Raw genomic sequence first — 19,623 nt, 5'->3', positions numbered from 1 at the left:
AGTGGCTTCAGCAGACTGAATTCACCAACACTGTGACCATAAACCGTTTATACTATTCTACCTCCAGCCACCAATTTGCATAATTTTCACTTATTCTGGACTTCAAGTATAACTAAGATTAAAGGGGCATACACAGGGGGCGATGTAAGCCCTATTTCTAAGCAATCTGACTAGATTGCTTAGAAATATTGGGCCTGATTCTGGTTCACTTGCAAAAGCAAATTCTCTCTCTAATGGCCAAAACCATGTGCACTGCAGGTGGGGCAGGTGTAACCACGTCTTGTGCCACGCCGAGCCGTTCGCACGGAGCGGTGCAGCCGGGGGCGTGTGGTGGCCGTCTCGTGTTTCGCCCATGGGAAAGCCCATACTGCCAATACTGTTCCAGGTGTATCACTTCTCACTGACCAAGATGCTGCCGGGAACTCCATGCACACTGGGTAATAGTCATCACCAGCTCTACTGCTCACTCTAATGTATCCATGTACCCTACTGCTCACTCTAATCTAATGTATCCATGTACCTTACTTAGTGTTCCTTCTAGGAACTAGGGCGGGCAGGGTGCCGCTGCATGGGGGGTAGGGTAAGGTGGGCGGACTGGGCCCACCGACGTCACTGTTTTGGGCGGCCCCGGGCCAATGTGACAAAAGGGGCCGGCCCGGCCACCGGCGTCACTGAAGGGGGCGGGCCCGGCCACCCTGAAGGCTCTACACTGCCGGGGAAGCGCTGGGCATCACTACAGCGGCGCCGGGTTTCCTCGGTCACACCAGAGGGGTAGGAGGCAGGTTGGGTACTTGTGGAGTATCACGGCTCCCACGATGTGCATCGCATGCTAAAAAATCGCATCGCCTGCGATCAAATCGCATGCGATGCGATCGCATGCGTTTTTGCACTGAAATGCATCCAAATGCATTGAAATGTGCAGCAAACATGTTAAATGCCCCCAAATGTCATTTTTAGAGTGTACCACCCCCACTATCAACGCCAACCCGAAGCGTGGCGAGCGGCGGCGGTACGCGTCCACTATTCTATTCTCAACTCCACGCCGACGTGTATAGTGGGGGTATGAAAAGGTCGTAGGACGCGTACCGCCGCCCCTCGCGGGCTCGCTGCGCTCGCCACGCTTCGGGTTGGCGTTGATAGTGGGGGTGGTACACTCTAAAAAAATGACATTTGGGGGCATTTAACATGTTTGCTGCACATTTCTATGCATTTGGATGCATTTCAGTGCAAAAACGCATGCGATTGCATGCGATTTTTGCTAAAAATAGCTTAAAAACGGTAAAAATCGCATCTCATTGCATGCTATCGCATGCCACTACATATGGCATGCGATGGGAGCCGTGATACTCCACAAGTACCGCAGGCTGTTTTAGCAGGGCGCTGCCAGAGGGGCAGGGTGCATTTTGCCCTTTAAAAATCGGGCAGGGCGCAGCGCCCCGCTAAAACAGCCTAGCGGGAACACTACCTACTGCTCACTCTAATGTAATATATCCATGTACCCCACGCTCTCCCCTTTTGATTGCTTAGAAAATGGCTTTACATCGCTCCGTGTGTAGGGTCCATAGCGACAGCTGGCCCTTACAGATCACTCAGCACTGATACATCGCTGTGCAGTGCTGTGTGCTGAGCTATCTACATTGCTCAGATCGCTCTGCAACATCTCCCTGTGTGTAGGCCCCACTAGACTATCATTAGTTAGAAAAAATCTCTTAGTCAAAATTGTCCATTAGCCAATATCTCACCGTGTGTATGGTGCTTTAGGTCGACAGTGTCTAGGTCGGCAGTCAAAAGGTGGACCACTATTGGATGTCAGTCAACAGGTTGACACCTGAAAATGGTCGATGTGGTCAAAACATTGACACTAGCAAACGGTCGACGTTTTTATTTTTTTCATTATTGGTGTCTGTGTTGACGTAGGTCGACATGAACACCATGTAAGTGTGCGGCGTCCCATCGCATGTTTCGCTGCGCTCGGTACACTATTTTATTTATCCTTTTTTAATATATTACCATCCACATGGACTGTGATTTGGAACGGTAAAAAAAAAACCCTTCCCTGAATTGCTAGTTAAGCATTACACTGAATGGATGTCCACAGGCTACAAGATAAAATTCGACACCCCAAACACCTGAAAAACTCAGATTCACCTAAACACTGTCGAGCCAATGAACAAAACCAGTAAAGATGGCCCTTCCCAAACCGCACCATATGATACTGCAATAAGTGGTAGAACAACTGTAGCTGGCAGTAGGGATAGTGTGCCATTGGCGACTGGAATTCTGACAGCAGCCGTGCTGTAATCTGGCTGGAATGGGGCGAGACCGGGGAAGGTGGATACATAAAAGACGTTCCAGTCATTACTGGCAGCCAGTTCATATTAACCAAACTGTCTCTTGTTTTGTGTTTGTTCTGGAGACGCCTGTCTGTTTCATGTGCAATGGGCACTTGATTTAGGTGTCGGGTTAATGGCATCAAAGCCTGGAGCCCTCCCTGCATCTGTTGCCTCTTGGTTAGGAGTCAGATGGAGGGGTATTGTACTGCTTCCAAATCAGCATGTCCCTGACCGGCTTCCAGCCTCAACTTGTGGTTATCCGCCAGTTTATAGTAACTTACTGGGGTTTCCTTTGGCACTCTGCTAACTGCCGGGTATAGAGGCAGATAGCCAGGGCACTTGTTACTATGCCTCACAGATATGTGCGATGCCACTCCTTGGCACCGCTGTCATACATCTGTTGGATGGATGTTATGTAGGAGGCAGGCACAGAGCTGATCTAGAAATCATTAGCAGTTACTACAAATGTGAGCATGTTCTCTCCCCATCTCCGTCTCGGACTCTTCCTGTTTTCTCAAGTTATTTCCTGTTCTTTTTTTTTTCACACATACTCAAGCGTTCTGGCTGGCGCTGAGAAGTATTGTTAAGAAAAAAAGAGTATGTACTGTGCTTAGTGAGCAGCTCAATAGGTATGGGTAATTCAAGTAAAAAGAGAAATGAGCGCTTGTCTATTCGCAGTATTCAATGACAAATTTCGGCATATGCAGCGAATCCTGTTTAGGATTGGCTGAACTGTCACCATGTTCCGGAGGGCTGCAGCATTCACTGCAAGCCCTCCCTGTCACCGTATTCAATGCCGCAGGGGCTCGCTGCCCCTGGCGGAAAATCTTAACCCCTGCGGTGGACGCCGCAGGGAACTGGGGGACGGCGGCAGGCAGGGAGATGAAAGTCTCCCTGCCTGCCCCAGAATGTATGTGGTGGGGAGGTGGGCTTCCCTGGACCCAGGCAGCACAAGCTGCCCACGGGAGAGCCAGCAGGGAACCGGGTATTCACTGCACCCGATCGTGCATATGTAATGATCGGGAGCAGTGAATATATGAACATCCAATGAGCGGCTCCCGGCCCCCTGCTGGCCAATGTGTGTAAAAAAAAAAAAAAATTATTAACAATTAAATATATATTCATGTGCAGTAAGCATATAAAAATAGCATTCGTTTCGAAGCTCAGAGCTTCTTTGTCAAGCTTGAGCTTGACAAAGAAGCTCTGAGTTTCGAAACGCGTTGGATGAACAGGGGACGGAATAGAGAACACCGCCAGAAGCCGTCAACACGCTGAAGCCGCTGACCGGAAGTGCTAACCCGAACTTCCGGTATCGAGCTAGACGCGCTGACAAGTAAAACTGCGAAGGAAGGTGACAGTTAGGACTGTGCCTCCAAGCTGGGACACTGTCAGTGACTACTAACCCCAATAACATCCCGGCCTCGACAAATCACCTAACCCAACCAAATACTCCATGAAGGAGCTGTTAACATTTCATTCAAGGTGATATGCTTTTAATATTTCTTTTCATAAATTTTTAATGGAATGCTACATGTTGGAATTTATATTCTAAACCTCATACACACATAGACAAGCGCTCATTTTTCTTTTTACTTGTCACCGCGAGTGTGGTGATCCTGATTACACACGTTACCATTCTATAGAAGGGTGATGCATTATTACAGTTCCCTGGAAGTAAGAGGCCGGATTACATTCATAACGCTTCACATATTTGATTGCAAGTCTCTATACACCCAAAGAATGCACAGGGATACAAGAACACATCACCATTTAGGGGGTGATTCAGGTTGGCTCGGAGATCTACAAATTTGGTCCGGGGACCGATGTTGCGGGTCTGCGCATCACAGTCGCTGTGTCGTTCGCACACAGCAGAGTGGGTACCGGGTAGGCAAGGGGCTGTCGCATGGGGACACATAGCGTTTCCTGGGCGTGCCCACAAAAGCAGTGGGTGTGCCCCCCCCCCCCCCAAAAAGCTGGACATCCCCATGAGAGTGCAGGCAAGGCTTAGTCTGCACAGGGTGGGCAGCTGACGTCATGACGTTTACCCGCTCGCTAAGCAGCAAAAGAACACTGCTTAGCGAGCTTGTCTGAATCAGCCCCTTAATATGTAGCATTGTTAGTAGGGGATTGGTTTGAAATCTCGGCGGTCAGAATTCGCCGGAATTCCGACCGCCGAAATCCTGACAAGTGGGGGGGCGTTGATTATCCCCCCCCTTGCGGACTAGCAGCGTTCGCCACACTAATTTATTCTCCCTCTATGGGTGTCGTGGACACCCACAGAGGGACAAAATGCCGGGATTCCGGCATCGGGATTTCGACCACCGGGATTTCAACTGCATCCCGTTCATAGTGGTCATTGTGTTTGTGTATTCTTGTAGTTATACATCAGAAACCTGTCTTGATTATTTGATGATGATCAGTTTAACATTTTGGGCCAAAATAGCATTGTATGGAAGATATATATTTATGTATGTTCTATATTTGGGTAGTAGTTGTCCCGGAGATTTACAGTTCACAGCTCTCCTGCTTCCTGCTATGAGCGGCAGCACCTCCTGTCTAACCCTATGACCCCTTCTCCCTCTCCTGCAAGACAGGACCCTCACAACAAATCCAAACAGAAGCTTCCTTCCCAAGGAAAGGGATCTGAGTCAGAGAACCCCAGCTCTGCCCCGGCTGACCTTGTGCATTAAGTGGTTGCTGTCACATTATAAACTCCCCGAACAGCCCCTACTTTACTGACACCTCCCATCGGAAGACTTTTCCCAAGATACTGATCTAATAAAAAAAATGACAAATGTACAGCACTGTGTATATCAGGGGTGGCCAAACCTGTCCTCCAGATCTACCAACAGTTCATGTTTTTCAGGCAACCTGTGGATCTATAGTAGGAATGAATGCAGCATGTTTGAAAATGTGACAGTAAAGCCCCGTACACATGGGGGAGATATATTGCTCAGTTTCTCAGTTTCCAGAGATGGTAGCTGATGAAAGGGAACCTCTGCCGGCGGTGCCGCAGAGGTAATCAGCTGGCTCCTGCGACCAGCGATTTAGAACGGGGCTGAAAATGGGAGCGCGCACCCGACGATTTATCGCCGGGGCACACTTCCATCACTGGCAATATGGTCGCCTGCGACCATATTTCCAGCGATTTCAGCCCCTATCGCCCCCGTGTGTACACAGCATTAGTAGTGACTACAGCTGTGCACCAGACTAGGTGATCTGGAAAACGTGGACCGTTGGTAGATCTCGAGGACTGGTTTGGCCACCCCTGGTGTATATTATATTTATTTTCTTCCCTTATTCTGTACAGCGCTGCGGCAGTTTTCAGCATTATATAAATGATGCGTAATACCCCCTTCTATAAGGCAGAAAGCATATTAGAAGGCGCATGAGTAGGGAGGCCAATCCCGGGATTTAGGCCTAAAATCGGCGGGATTTGAATTTCGGGATTAGTATCCCAGTGCTAAATGTACTTTTTTTCCAAAGCCGGGCAGCGCTGAGCACTTTAGAATGGCTCAGATGCTGCCCGGCTGTCTGCTGCGTACCCCCCGGTGGCTGATTGGTCCGCTCCGCTGTCAGTGTCATGACGGCGCCCAGGCTGCGCAGCGTGACCCCTGACATCACGCCACGCTGCGAAGCACATCCGCCGCCATGCCTGTCAGTGCACTTCAGCACAGTCGCTCAGCCGCCCGCCCGGCCGCTGCATGGATGGATGGACGGACGGACATCGCTCCTGCTGCTGCCTGTCACCATACCTCTGTAAGTGACAGTGCAGGGCAGGGGGATGGGGAAGAGTGGCGGGCGGGCAGGCGGGGCGAATAAGAGGGCATTTATATTATATTTTTTTTTTTTTATTAGGGAGGCCAATCCCGGGATTGAGCATTTTTCAATCCCGAATCCCGGGATTGAAAAAATGCCCCGGGATTGGCCTCCCTACGCATGAGGGTGTCAATGCATTGTGATGTCACTGTAAGCGGAGATCCTTCGCTCAATAGACAGCGCTGTGTGTAGTTTTAACACCGCCCGCCGCTCGTACAGCCGCCCACCCCCCCCCCCTCGCTGAGTTCCCTGCACGGCTGCGAATCGATGCTTTGCATAAACATTCATTCTCTGCTTTGGGTGCTGGGGCCAAATCATTCAATGGCCTTCAAGTGATTTGGAACATGCACGCAAAACTAAGACATTCTCAGGTGCCTTAGCTTTCGTGTTCCCTGTACGGGAACAGGGCGGGCAACTGACATCCGGTGATAACAGCTGCCGGCCCCTGACAGCCGCGTCACTGCCTCATTTCCATGGGAACGCCCACCGTTTTTCATGGGAACGCCCACCGTTTTTCATGGGAAGACCCATGAAACTCTGAGTGTTCCCATGAGCGCATCTCCTCGCTGGCGCCCCACGACAGCACTGGTGGGTGGGAGGGGGAACTAGCAGTTTGCCATGCCCGCTTACACCCAGCGTATGCGCATGTGCATTAGGGAAACATTGGTCTCCCGTGCAAATTAGAATAATGCCCAGTATTTTACACAATTTAAAGACGATCACTCTGTTCTGAAGAGCATACAATCTAATTTTATCTGGTGTGGTATAGAAGGTCGACGGTAAACAAGTTGATTTGCACAAGAGTGACATCACAAAAGGTTTAACACAAGTGAAAGACTGAGGGCCAGATTCTCTAAGCTTCAAAAGTGATAAAATGGAGAGTGATAAACCACAAGCCAATCAGCTCCTGCCTGACATTTTTCAAACACAGCCTGTGACATGTCAGGTAGGAGCTGATTGGCTGGTGGTTTATCACTCTCCATTTTATCACTTTTAGTGCATCTGGACCTGACATGATTGACATGTAAAAAGGTTTCCATGTTTTTATTTTTTTAGGTGTCAGTTTGTAGGTTTCAGCACATGCACCCCCACTTAATGTGCTATGTCTAGTGATCCCTCCAGGATAACAGCAAGGCACAGAAGGAAAGCGGGCAGCCTACCGACCTTACTGTTGGTGAATGCCTGGCACCTACGGAGGAAGACACAGCCGGATGACGGTCCGACAGTGGGGATCCAGACAGTCCGTATTCCGACGTCGGGATCCCGACTGCCGGTGCTCCAACAGGGGGGATCCCGACACACAGTGTCTATTCTCCCTTGTGGGGGTCCACGATCCCCATAGAGGGAGAATATGAACACCCCGGGCCTGCAGCATGGCGAGCGCAGCGAGCCCGCAAAGGGCTTCTTTGCGCTTGCCCCCCTGTCGAAGCACTGGCAGTCGGGATCCCGACGTCAGGATACTGACTATCAGGATCCCCACTGTTGGAACCACACCCACACAGCCGGCAGAATAAAAGCTTTTTTGGGGTGGAATTTAGATTTGGGATTAAATGCATTTGCATCCTGTACCTATCGGACTTGGGTGAAGTATTTTACTCAGCACAACTTTCCTTTCCTATAATAGGATACAAGTAACTACAACCATTGAGCTGTTTTAATCTGCTGAAAGCGTTTCTGGCATTGCAGAGCACATAACTGTTGTCAGGTAGCTGAACGTGTTAGATGTTATTAACAGCGCCCGCGGTGTTGTGCAAAGCTTTATATAGGTACAATGATCTCACCGTCATCCCATCTACTTATCTCTCTGTGTTTTCTCCGACACTCTTCTAATCCGTTTCACGTTCTCTCATTAGCTGGCAGGAGGCGTTATTCTCGGAGTTGCCCTGTGGCTTCGACATGAACCTAAGACATCCAACCTTCTGATCCAGCAGATTGGGGACAAGCAGGTACCAGCGACCTTTTATATTGGTGAGTGATGACTACAATGGCTTTGTCCACCATGCACACTGTAAGCTGGTTACACACTAAACCAGCCGTTCCCAAACTTATGACTCACTGCCCCATTGAGTATCAGAATTTATTTTATGGCACTCCTAAGTAATGAGTGCACCTGTCGGGTGACCTGGAAAACATGAACTGTTTAAGGTCCTGACGACCGAGCTTGAGAACCACTGATCTAATTTGTGCCTGACTTTACAGTAGTTCCTTCTTTTAACCATTGCATTGACCGGGTGCCACCATAGTTACCTTATTGCCTATAAAATAAGGGTTAGTCTTCAAAACCGATCTTTAGAATGACCTTGTACTCAGTTTTCTATCACTTTGTATTGCTTGTGTGCCAGCTTATGCTATGTGAGTAAATAGTGGTGGTGGTTAAGTTTACGGCACAAGAAACTGCGGCTTTTAGAGAATACACATTATGTGGTTTTCTTACATATACTTTCCTGAGTGAATCCTTACCACACATTACAGAAAGGAAACTCTCCCGTGTAAGCAGAATCATGGACAACTACTGTATAATAAAAAAATATATCATTCAAAGCAGTGGTTGTCAAACTCGGTCCACACAGTTCAGGTTTTCCAGGTCACCGGACAGGTGCACTCATTAATGACTGACACATTTTAAAAAGATCCAGGTGGAGCTAATTATTCCCCTTGGTTCTGCGAGGAGAGCTGCAAACATGCACTGTGTGAGGTCCTGAGGACCGACTTTGAGAACCGGTGCAGTAGATGTTGTGTACCCAGCACCACATCAAGGACGACAGGGATGCGAAAGGGATCCGGCTTCTGCAAGTGCATACATACTTGCCGCTGCAGGGAGAGAGGGGTCGTGGGGGGGGGCTTCGCAAATCGCGGGAGGGGGGCTGCTGCTCCATATCCCAGCAGCAGTGACGTCTCCACTCCAGCACTGGGGAGGAGGAGAGGACAGGGCGCCTCTTCCAGACCTGGGACCGTTATACATGAGGTGGGGGGGGGGGGGGGGGCACGATTTTGTGCCTATGGGTGGTCTGTCACTTAAATCCGTCCCTGGGCACAGCTGAAATAATGAAGTGAGTTTGTAGACTGGAACAGGTGTGATTGTTTAGGGACGTGGGTAGCGAAGGGTCAGCTTTAATATTGAGATTGGGTTTTGAGGGATCTTTAAAGATCTGAATCTGTGGGAGAGTCATTATAGGGAATTCCATAAGTGGCAGTGCGGGGGAGGTCTTGTATATGGGAATGAGGGCATTAGCAGATGCTCTGGTCACTGGTAGAATAAGGGGGTGGAGCCTTTACTGCGGGTGACTGGCAGGTAGGACTTCCAATGGGAAGTTACTGCCAGTCACAGTGAAGCCAGTGCATGCTCATGGATGTTTGCCATGCTAATAACCATAACCATCTGTTGTCATTTTGTTCCAGGCATCTATATAATCATTGCTGTTGGTGCTGTCATGATGTTTGTGGGATTCTTGGGATGTTACGGAGCCATACAGGAATCCCAGTGTCTCCTGGGAACGGTAAGTAACACCGAGCATTTCCTAATAGCAGCAGGGGGCCACCAGAAGAACTATATACAGCAGTCAATCTGCTCTGCATCAGGTGTGTTCTGGCAGTGTTGCTGGGGAGAAGAATATACTTGCTTAATGCCTGTATTGGCATTGCAGCGTCTGTATTAGTTCTTGTTGCCAACTAGCCCATTCACTTTACCACCAATGGTCATTATCGGGTTATCCAACTCTAGCCCCCCTCCCCTTTATTTATTTATTTTTATACAGGAGAAGAGCGTTCCATTATCGTGCAATAACACATGGGTTCCGGGTTAAGCTCCCGGTCCCATGTGTTATAAGGGCTCTGGCTGTTGCTTATTGTGGATTATGCTTCGGATGCATGAATCACCTGAAGCATAATCTCCGATAAGTACTATGGGGGTTATTCTGGTTCACTCCTTCTGGCAAATTCCTTCTTAGATTAGCAAAACCATGTGCAGTGCAGGGGGGCAGATGTAACTTGTGCAGAGAGAATTAGATTTGGGTGAGTTATTTTGTTTCTGTGCAGGGTAAATACTGACTGCTTTATTTGTACACTGCAATATAGAACTCACTTTGATGTAAAACCCCATCCAAATCGAACTCTCTCTGCACAAGTTACATCTGCCCCACCTGCGGTGCACATGGTTTTGTCCATTTGAGAAGGAATTTGCCAGAAGGAGTGAACCAGAATAACCCCCTATGTGTCGGGGGTAATCGGATGTTCCTGGTGAACCTATTACCATTGGTAAATTACAATTGCTATTAGGATACCGGCCTGTGAGTGTGTGCATGGCTGTGACTAGCTTTGTGGAGCAGTACAAGGCTCTCAGCAACACCATCCAAAGTGATGGAGGGCAAAGAGATTTCATGTTTGGCGTGATCCTTGCACTACAGACTGTCGTTCACACATTCCTACTCCACAAGGGTGTTGTGCACAAGGGTGTCAGGGTGCACAACAACATCTATTGCATCGAGACACAAGGGATCGTTTCCTGTCACTGACTCTCGCAACTTATGGGGTAATTCAGACCTGCTCGCTAGGCTGTGTATATTTGTTGCCTAGCAAGCGGGTAAATACCGCCCTGCCTGAATCTCCGCATTACCTGTGTGCGCTTACACATTCGCTCGCACGCGGCTGCAGTTACTCACCATCTAATCATTTTTCCTCTCCCCGCAGATAAAAAGTAAGCCTGGACTTACTTTTATGCTGCACGGAGATGGCCGAATTGGGGGTGGGTGGTGAGGTCATGTGACATCATCCATTCACCCCGTGCAGGCAGTGGCTCGTCTGCATTTGCTGGGGCCCGCCCAGCGTTTCTATGGGCGCGCTCACCTTCTTTTTGTGGGCACGTCCATGAAACGCTTGGCGGGCCAGTCGGAATGCCCGCTGTCTGTCACTCAAGCAGCAAGCATCCGGGGAACGAAAAATTTGGCCAAAGCGCTCGCTGCAGGGGGCGTGCATAATCGCACATGCGCTGACCCCCCCCCCCATCGGGGACAAATTCACACCTGTGATAACAGTTCGGAATCGACCTCTTACTTTGATAAATATTGTGCAAGTATAATGTCATTAGGAGACCTCATTCAGATTGGTATTAGAGTGGACAAGGAATTTAGAATGTTTCAGTATCATTATGTAACAGGCCTTTCCTGTATCATGCTATACCTTTACAGCATAAATACTTCAATATTATAAGGGAACCTTTCTTCTACCTCTTCCTGTTCTCCTCTCTCCTCATTGCCACTGTGTGTTATATCTCTGCAGTTCTTCGCCTGCTTAGTGATCCTGTTTGCGTGTGAAGTGGCCGCCGGTATCTGGGGCTTCGTAAATAGGGAGCAGGTAAGAGAGCTATACTGTGCTATACTGTGCAACGGGGATGTCCGATTGTATGTGACCTTTTATATGGTGTACATTTTATTTGTGAGAAATATTCATCATTCATGAGATGCCAGCCTTTCAAGTCACTAGTGTTTTTCATCATCCACTGTACCGTGGCACATTAGTGTTCCGTGAGCTGTTCTCAAGTGTGCCCCCAGATCTAGAGATGCCCAAACCAGTTTACAGCCACAGCCAGTCCAACTGTTATTTACTGGTCTCTTCATGTAAAGGGCCAATGTATTTTATTTGTGTTACCTGTGGGGACCACTGTGATTGTTTTTTATATGGGACCAATAGGTTTGGATTTTTCCTGTGGGGGCCAATGTGTTTTGCCCTGTGGGGATCTCATGGTGTGCCTTGGCAATTTTAAAATCTTATTTAGTGTGCCGCAAGGTAAAAAGGTTGAAAATCACTGTTCTACCTTGTGCTGACACCTGGGGGACGAGTCTTACCTGTTCACACAGACTCCCCTCCCTCCCCCAAGCAAATGTCTTCGAGGCCGAGGCGTTCAGAAAGTGACAGGAATGGGGAGGTCACTGTGGTCTGCCCAGCATTTCATGGGCGTGCCCACAAAGACAAGGGGCGTGTCCATGGAAATGCTGCACGGACACCTGCGAACCAAGACATGCCCCTGCCTGCTTGGGGCAGGCGGATGACATCAGCGCCCGGCCCGAATTCATCGGGGAAGCGGCCATGAGAGAAGTTAGTGCAGGCTTACTTTTCTTTACGGACAGAGGAGAAATCATTCGATGGTGAGTGACCATCAAATGATTTCTCCTCTGTGCAGTGTATCGAGGGGATTCGGGTGGCGGGGTGGGCGTGCGTTCAGGGGGTTTACCTGCTCACTAGGCATCGAATATACGCAGCCTAGCGAACAGGTCTGAATAACCCCCAGTGGTATGCTTTGATATGCACAGCATGGTATGTAGTCATTAGGTCCTGGTTTCAGTATTTAACTCACTGCTGATTGTCACTGTGCTGCTGATACATCTATCGATGGCGATAGCGATATATTTCACATTGGGGACCCTCAACAACCTTTCCTTCATTAGTGAAGCCTTCCAAGCAATGGCGTATGCTCCTCCAATGGCGGAGAACCATAAACATTAATTGCAGACCAGTATATATCTCATGCAGTATACAGAATTAAAAATATTATGTATAAGGTATTTATAAAGACATTTTAAGATACTAACATTTGTGTCATGGATGTTAATCTACTTTATCTTATTAATCAATTAATGATATTGAGTTTCCGGGGCTATAACACACATGTAGTAACAGATGTTAGTGTAGGTTAGTTTTAGCCCCAGAAAGCCCCGGACCCACTATGAGGCAGTCTGTGTGTCACAATGCGGGCAGCACAGTATGAGGTCACATCTGTACATTTGTAAAGGACACAAAGGCACGAAGCAAGGCTGGCTTAAACAATTTGGAAATAAGACCACCTAAAGCCCCCCATACACGGTCCGTTCATCGGATCCATTCTGTACTTAAACAGCACACATCGTATCGGATCGCATCCCTTGTGCATGCATTGTGCATGCACTGCGATCCGATACGATGTTTACCTAGTACAAAAAGAATGTGCAGCACATACTTTTTGTACCGTACTATGTGATGCGCGGGAGCGCGCATCGCATAGTACAGAACGGAGCCGGTCCACAACGGACCGTGTATGGGCTCCTTAATTATTATTTTTATCATTATTGTTATATTTTTTTTATAAGGAGCCACAAGTGGATTGCAGCACCATACATGTGGCACACATTACAACATTATAAGATACACTGCTCCTCGAAATTGTGGCGATCTGGACACAGGGAAATGAACCTACCCTAAATAGCTTAGCACCCATCTTTACCCCTGAAGACTCGCAATATTTTGGGTAGTTCCAGGTCAGCCTCCTCTCCAGGAGGATTTGCCAAGTATGATATACTACACTTTTTGGGTATCTCTTCTATTTATAGTTTTTTGTGTTTTACTTTGCCAACCCAAGCCAAGAATTCTCCATAGTTTCCAGAAGGTGGCGCCATAGCAGAATGTTTTTAATTTAGTTTGTTGATAAAACTTGGCAAATATTTGAAAAAAGAAAAACCCTAGATAATTGTAAGGTCTTCCAGAATAGCTTCTAATTTGTGGTGCGTTATTTGTATGGTGTAACCTAAATTTTAGGAGTACTAGGAATGGAAATATGCGCCTACCACTTTGAAAAATAAAGCAGTCAGTATTTTCCCTGCACAGAAACAAAATAACTCACCCAAATCTAATTCTCTCTGCATATGTTACATCTGCGCCCCCCCCCCCCCCCCTGCAGTGCACATGGTTTTGTCCCATTTCAGAAGGAATTTCCCTTTGCGAGTGAACCAGAATAAGGGCCAGTGGGAAAGTTCTGAATGCTAATTGCTAATACAATAACATATACCATGAATATTAAAGATCCTCTTGATAGGAATTTTTGGAGAACCGTTCTTGAGGTTTGTAATACTGAATATCTTGTTTCTTATAAGGTGTCCAAGGAGATAAAACAGTTTTACGACGAAGCTTATGAGCAAGCCAAAAATGGAAAACCGGAGGAGAAAGAAAAGGCTAAACCTGTGCTTAAAGTTTTTCATGAGACCGTAAGTCATATATTTCCTTTATATTGTACCATACTTCCAACGGTTCAGCGGGACTGTCAGTTAATCGCACACTGTCCTGCTGTCCCGCCCACGGGCCACAGCATCCTGCCAGCGCGGCAGCATCTATACTGTGCAGGAGGGGGAGTTGCTGGGGGAGTGCTGTGCGCACCCCCAAAATACAGAAATCAGGGTTTTGTCGTGAGACCGTACCCTCTCACCGAGGTCATGCCCTCTCTGACGAAGGTCACACCCCTTTTCGTGCAGGCAGGCAAGGCTTCCGAATCCGATGGCTCTTGTATAAAATAGCTTTGTGTTACTAGAACACAAGTTTTACTATTGTGGGTTTTTTAGATGTAGTGTTTGTATTTTTACTGTGGTTTTATTAAGTTTGTGAGAGTAATAAACTTGTTCTGGTTATTTTGCTTCTTGTAGCTGCAGTGCTGTAAAGACTCCAAACTGGATTTTATCTCAGGCGAGAACCTATGTCCGTCTGGAAACAAAGACGTGGTTAGTAGATGGAGCGGAACAAGGATGACAATGCCTGCAATGTATCCAGATTACAGTACAGAGGACTCTTTAATCTATTTCTTATTGTAGGACTGCCATGAGAAAATCGACGCTCTGTTCCAATCCAAACTGCACCTGGTCGGTATTGCGGCTGCCGTGGTGGCTGTCATCATGGTAAGATCGGCAAACATCTCCTTATTTTTCTACTGACTGATGTTATTTTTATAATAACATATTTATCTTCCTCTTATCGGAATCTCATGCTTTAGCGTTCACTTTAGTCTTTATAACGGTAATAACTATTTCTGGCTGCTGCTCTATGCTCCAGTGATTTCCACTTCAACAGAGCAAAAAAAGACACCACAGTGTGTACAAGATCTTTCCATTGTGTCCCCCAAGTGTGCAGAGCGATAGAGCTACATTTGTGGCAGTCAGCACATTGTACAGGCAGAGGGGAGAAGTTGTTACCCTTCAGAGTACAGCTCACTGGTTCATGTTGGTGCAGCTGGGCCTTATTCGTGTCCGTTCGCACGGACCACACATGTCCGCCATGCAATGCGGTAAGTAGCTCATAGGCTACAGTGGGCTACCACCATCTCAGAATGGCAGTAGCTGGGGGGACCCGAAGCAATATTGGCACATCGGGCAGCATGGTGGATGCGGGGCAGGAGAGATCACAGCAGGTATAGGAGATTCCTGCTGCGGTTCCTCTTACATACATCTTGGAGGTACTAAATATTTGCCACGAACTCCTGAAAACTGGAGTTTTCGGGGGATAAGCCGCAAATATTAAATGATAATGGGCCCCCTAGTCTTATGCTATACTGAGAGCCCGCAGCTGCATTTTGTAGATGTAAGAGTAGTTAAATTTCCATCCAGACTCCAAGTAATGTAATCACACAAAGCCACTGCCTTTTCTCATGACTTTACTCTGTGGGATCCTCTTACAGGGGTAGATTTACGATTGTGCGCAGAGGGGTTTTTGCGCTATCCCCCTGCGCTAAAGCAGGGGATAGCGCTTCCCCTCATTTATCAAACCTGCTTGACAGGTAAAATATCGGCGGCGGTGCGGGGGCGGAGAGATAGCGCATGTACTTTTTTCAGTACAGGGCGCTTATTGCATACCTGATTTATCAACGTTCTTTATGCGCCTCTGAGGCGCTGTCCTTATCGCCAGAAATATCTGGCGCTGCAGGTCTCTCCTGCCGCTTGCTGATCTCCGGCGTCTGCAAATTCAAACTGCGCATGCGCCGGGTACACAACATCCCCGGCGAACATTACCCGGCGCATGCGCAGTTTGAATTTGCAGACGCCGGAGATCAGCAAGCGGAAAACTGCGCATGTGCCGGATACACAACGCGAGACCAAGGTATCCGGCGCATGCGCAGAAGACACCGCCGGACGGAGGATCACCCTTCGTTATGGGAGGAGGCGTATCACCACAGGTCAGTGATAACGCACTCCCATAACGTGCGCACACATATTCATAAATAAGGGCATGAAACAGGTACGCTTCGCTGCGCAAAAGTGGCGAAAAATACCTGCGCCCATAACGACCATTTGCCACACATTGATAAATCCACCCCTCAGTCACTTACTGACCACTTGTACTGGTTATACTTAACCATCAGTGATTGTAAATGTAATATTCATACCACAAGGTGACCTCAGATGTAGGGGCATAGAGCCTGATTTTGAGACAGTGCGAGAACCTGCACTGGGACGTACCATGTAGGTGGCTCTGATGTAACCTAGGAATAAGGTCACTAGGCCTACAACAACTAGGTCAACACCACTAGGTCGACATGCATGAAGGTCAACATGACTGAAGATTGACAGAGTCATTAGGCTGGCAAGGTCATTAAGTCGCCATGGGGAAGGTCAACAACCAAAAGGTCGACATGGGGTTTTTCACTTTTTTTTTTTTTTTGTGCCGACAGGCAGTATTTCATGCCCCACCATCCACTAGGGCGTGATGGAAGAATAAACAGAGAGGGGACGCTGTGCACTTATTAAGTGTCATGTTGACTGTGTCGACATTCGGGACAAAAAAAAAAGAAAACCCTCATGGCGACCTTTTCAGTGTCGATCTTTCCCATGTCGACCTAATGACCCTGTCGACCTAACCCCATGTCGCCCTTCACTCATGTCAACCTTCATGCATGTTGACCTAGTTGCTGTCTATCCAATGATCCATATCTGTAGCATGTGCAGAGAGATATAGGCGGCATGTGTCCTAATTGAAATCTAAATTGGAATAAAACTGTCTAACGTCTGTGGGCAACATGCAAAAGCAGATTGTGTTCATCCTGCATACAAAAATCATAAATGTATTTGCTCCTCTTCCATGGCAACATGGTTTGTTCCTGACACAAAGGGCCTGATTCTGGTTTACTTGGTAAGCTACGAACAATGCAACTACCGAGCACCAGAGACTCCGAATGGAAATTCCAGTGTAAAACTACAGCTACCTTATCATTTGTGAGCTGCATGCAAAAGCAGCCAGTACTTACCCTGCATGCATGAAGTATTAGTGTTTATTTAGCACCCTGCACCTTTCAGAACCCATGTAGTTCATCTTTCCTGTCTGAAGTGTAGCTCTCTGCGTCGGCGGACAGGGACGCCATTAAACTGGGACGCGCATGCGTCTCACGCGCACGCTCGTCCCAGTCTCTCGGCGGCTGGGTGCCGGGATCCTGCCGTCTCCGATACAGGGAGATGGGCAGGGTTGAGGGGGAGGTGGGGGAAAGTGGCGGAGCAAGGTGGAAGGGACCCGGGGGGGGGGGGGGGGGGGGCTCCGTTGCCACGGGTACGCAAGCGTCTCATGCGCGCACCAGCCCCTGCCTGAACAAGAGATGCCCCATCTGTATACACTGTAAAGCACTGTAGAATATGTGTGCACGATATAAGAAACTGTTAATAAATAAAATGAGGGTACACATTTATAGCTGTGTTTCATTGCTACGGCACTTACTACACTTTAGTATGTCCATTAACGCCAGCCAGATACAACAACACGTGATCATAAAAAGCAGTCCTTAAAACCAGTAAAGTTTTGTTTTTGCCACAGATAATCCCTCTGGGATACTAATAAGATAGAGCCTGAATCGGACCCTGGGCCACATGTCATAGAGTCTGGACGTTTTTTTAAAGGGGCAATCATTTGCAGGCATTGTTTTGCCTTGTAAATGATTGTCCTTTTAAAAAGCATCCAAATTTAGCCAGCATCCCACACAGCCGCCATCTACATATATAGAAACGTTATTTTGTTATTTCACAATGGCCATAGTCTGTGATGTTGTGTTTTCCAGTGGTATCATAGACTTCTAGGCTTGTACTGCGCTGCGGTGTACTCCTGGTAACAGAAATCCGCTCTGTGATACCACATTCATATTTGACAGACAAATGGATAAATGACCGTATTCACCTGAGCAGCTTTATAAGTAAAGTGCAGGCGCAGAAAAAAAACTCTCAGCTGCAGCTGTTTTGAGTGTGGCTCTGATTCTGGGCCCTAAGTTGAAGCATAATGTCACAGAACTGTATTTGACCTGCTTCGTAAACTGCCATTGCGTTAGGTCAGGGATGGGGAACCTTCGGCCCTCCAGTTGTTGTTGAACTACACATTCCAGCATGCCCTGCTACAAGTTTGCTTTTTGGCCATGCTAAAACTGTTGCAAGGCATGCTGGGATGTGTAGTTCAACAACCGCTGGCGTCCCCATCCCTGCTATAGGTAGAATGCACGATACGCTGGTTCTGTCACTTGCATTAATGTTATGTATTCATTTATTTCTCCTCTCTTTATTTTTTAGATCATCGAGATGATATTCAGCATGGTTCTGTGCTGTGGTATTCGGATCTACTCTGTGTACTGAGGACCGCGCTGCTTTCCCTGTGTAAATAACACCACATCTTCTACTCTCTTCCTCCCTCCCCTGTCTGTGTCTTTTTATTAACACTTGTTACCCATTGTTATGGAGCTTGTGCAGAGGTTCCACAAACTCAGAGGAGAAGCTGAAGTTTACTTACAGAGAGAATCTCTTTCCTCTGTGCTGCCCTAGCCCGGAGGTACTCAGGAGTTGGGGTCCTAGAGAATGTACTTGGTTTTAGGGCTCTCGCTCCTAGCACTGCCTTTGTGTGATGACCTGTCTACTGCCATGAAATATTGCCTGCGGAGTTGACTCCCCTTTCATACGGAGTGGATGGTCATTCTGTACAGTAATTCCACTGCATTAACCTTTTTCTCTTGATCTCTGCGCGCTCCTGTGTAAAATATGTTGTGTTAGTACTGTTGGGGGAAGGACCAATCCCAACGAGTTCCCTTTTCCTGCACGACCCCTCCATGCAGTCTGTCATGAAATAGAACAATGAATATATATATAAACATGTATAAATATTCTCATTAAAGTACTTTATGGGGCCTTTTTCCCCCCAATACCAGTCTGCCGTATCTGTTCTTTCATGTGTTTTGGAAATCTGACACCTGTAGGCAAGCAGAGGAATTACATTGGTGTCAGCCACTATAGTGCTATTTATTTATTAAGTGTCTTATATAGCGCACACAGATTCCGCAGCGCTTTACAGAGTATAGTTGAACATTCACTTCAGTCCCTGCCCCAATGAAGCTTACAATCTATATTCGCTACCACATGTACACGCACTTACATTCTAGGGTTCATTTTGTTGGGAGCCAATTAGCCTACCAGTATATTTTTGGAGTGTGGGAGGAAACCGGAGTACCCGGAGGAAACCCAGGCAAGTGCGGGGAGAATATACAAACTCCGCAAAGTTAGAGCCATGGTTGGAATCGAACCCATGACCTCAGTGCTGTGAGGCAGTAATGCTAACCATTACACCATCTGTGCTGCCCCTGTGCTAGTGCATAGTAGTATTCTTACAGATAGATTTACTAATGTTTCTAAAATGGACAGTTGGAAGTATTTTTTATGGCCTTAAC

The 19,623-nt window shown here is 47.6% G+C and overlaps 1 protein-coding gene across 1 annotated transcript in view; it reads left to right on the top strand.

The window, feature by feature from the left end:
- CD81 (CD81 molecule) overlaps positions 1-19,106 on the top strand; it is a 35,715-nt gene extending 16,609 nt beyond the window's left edge. The window contains exons 2-8 of the mRNA XM_083165573.1: positions 8,006-8,120; positions 9,552-9,649; positions 11,427-11,501; positions 14,051-14,161; positions 14,594-14,668; positions 14,759-14,842; positions 18,479-19,106. Coding sequence (XP_083021699.1) covers positions 8,006-8,120; positions 9,552-9,649; positions 11,427-11,501; positions 14,051-14,161; positions 14,594-14,668; positions 14,759-14,842; positions 18,479-18,541 — 621 coding nt within the window. The 3' untranslated portion in view covers positions 18,542-19,106. The remainder of the gene's footprint in view (positions 1-8,005; positions 8,121-9,551; positions 9,650-11,426; positions 11,502-14,050; positions 14,162-14,593; positions 14,669-14,758; positions 14,843-18,478) is intronic.
- Positions 19,107-19,623: the final 517 nt, after the last annotated feature.

The sequence above is a fragment of the Crinia signifera genome, chromosome 11, assembly GCF_055691185.1.
Source record: "Crinia signifera chromosome 11, ASM5569118v1, whole genome shotgun sequence".
Taxonomy (NCBI): Eukaryota; Metazoa; Chordata; class Amphibia; order Anura; family Myobatrachidae; genus Crinia; species Crinia signifera.
Note: the sequence above shows the minus strand (reverse complement) of the source record. Positions and strands in the feature narration are given on the sequence as shown.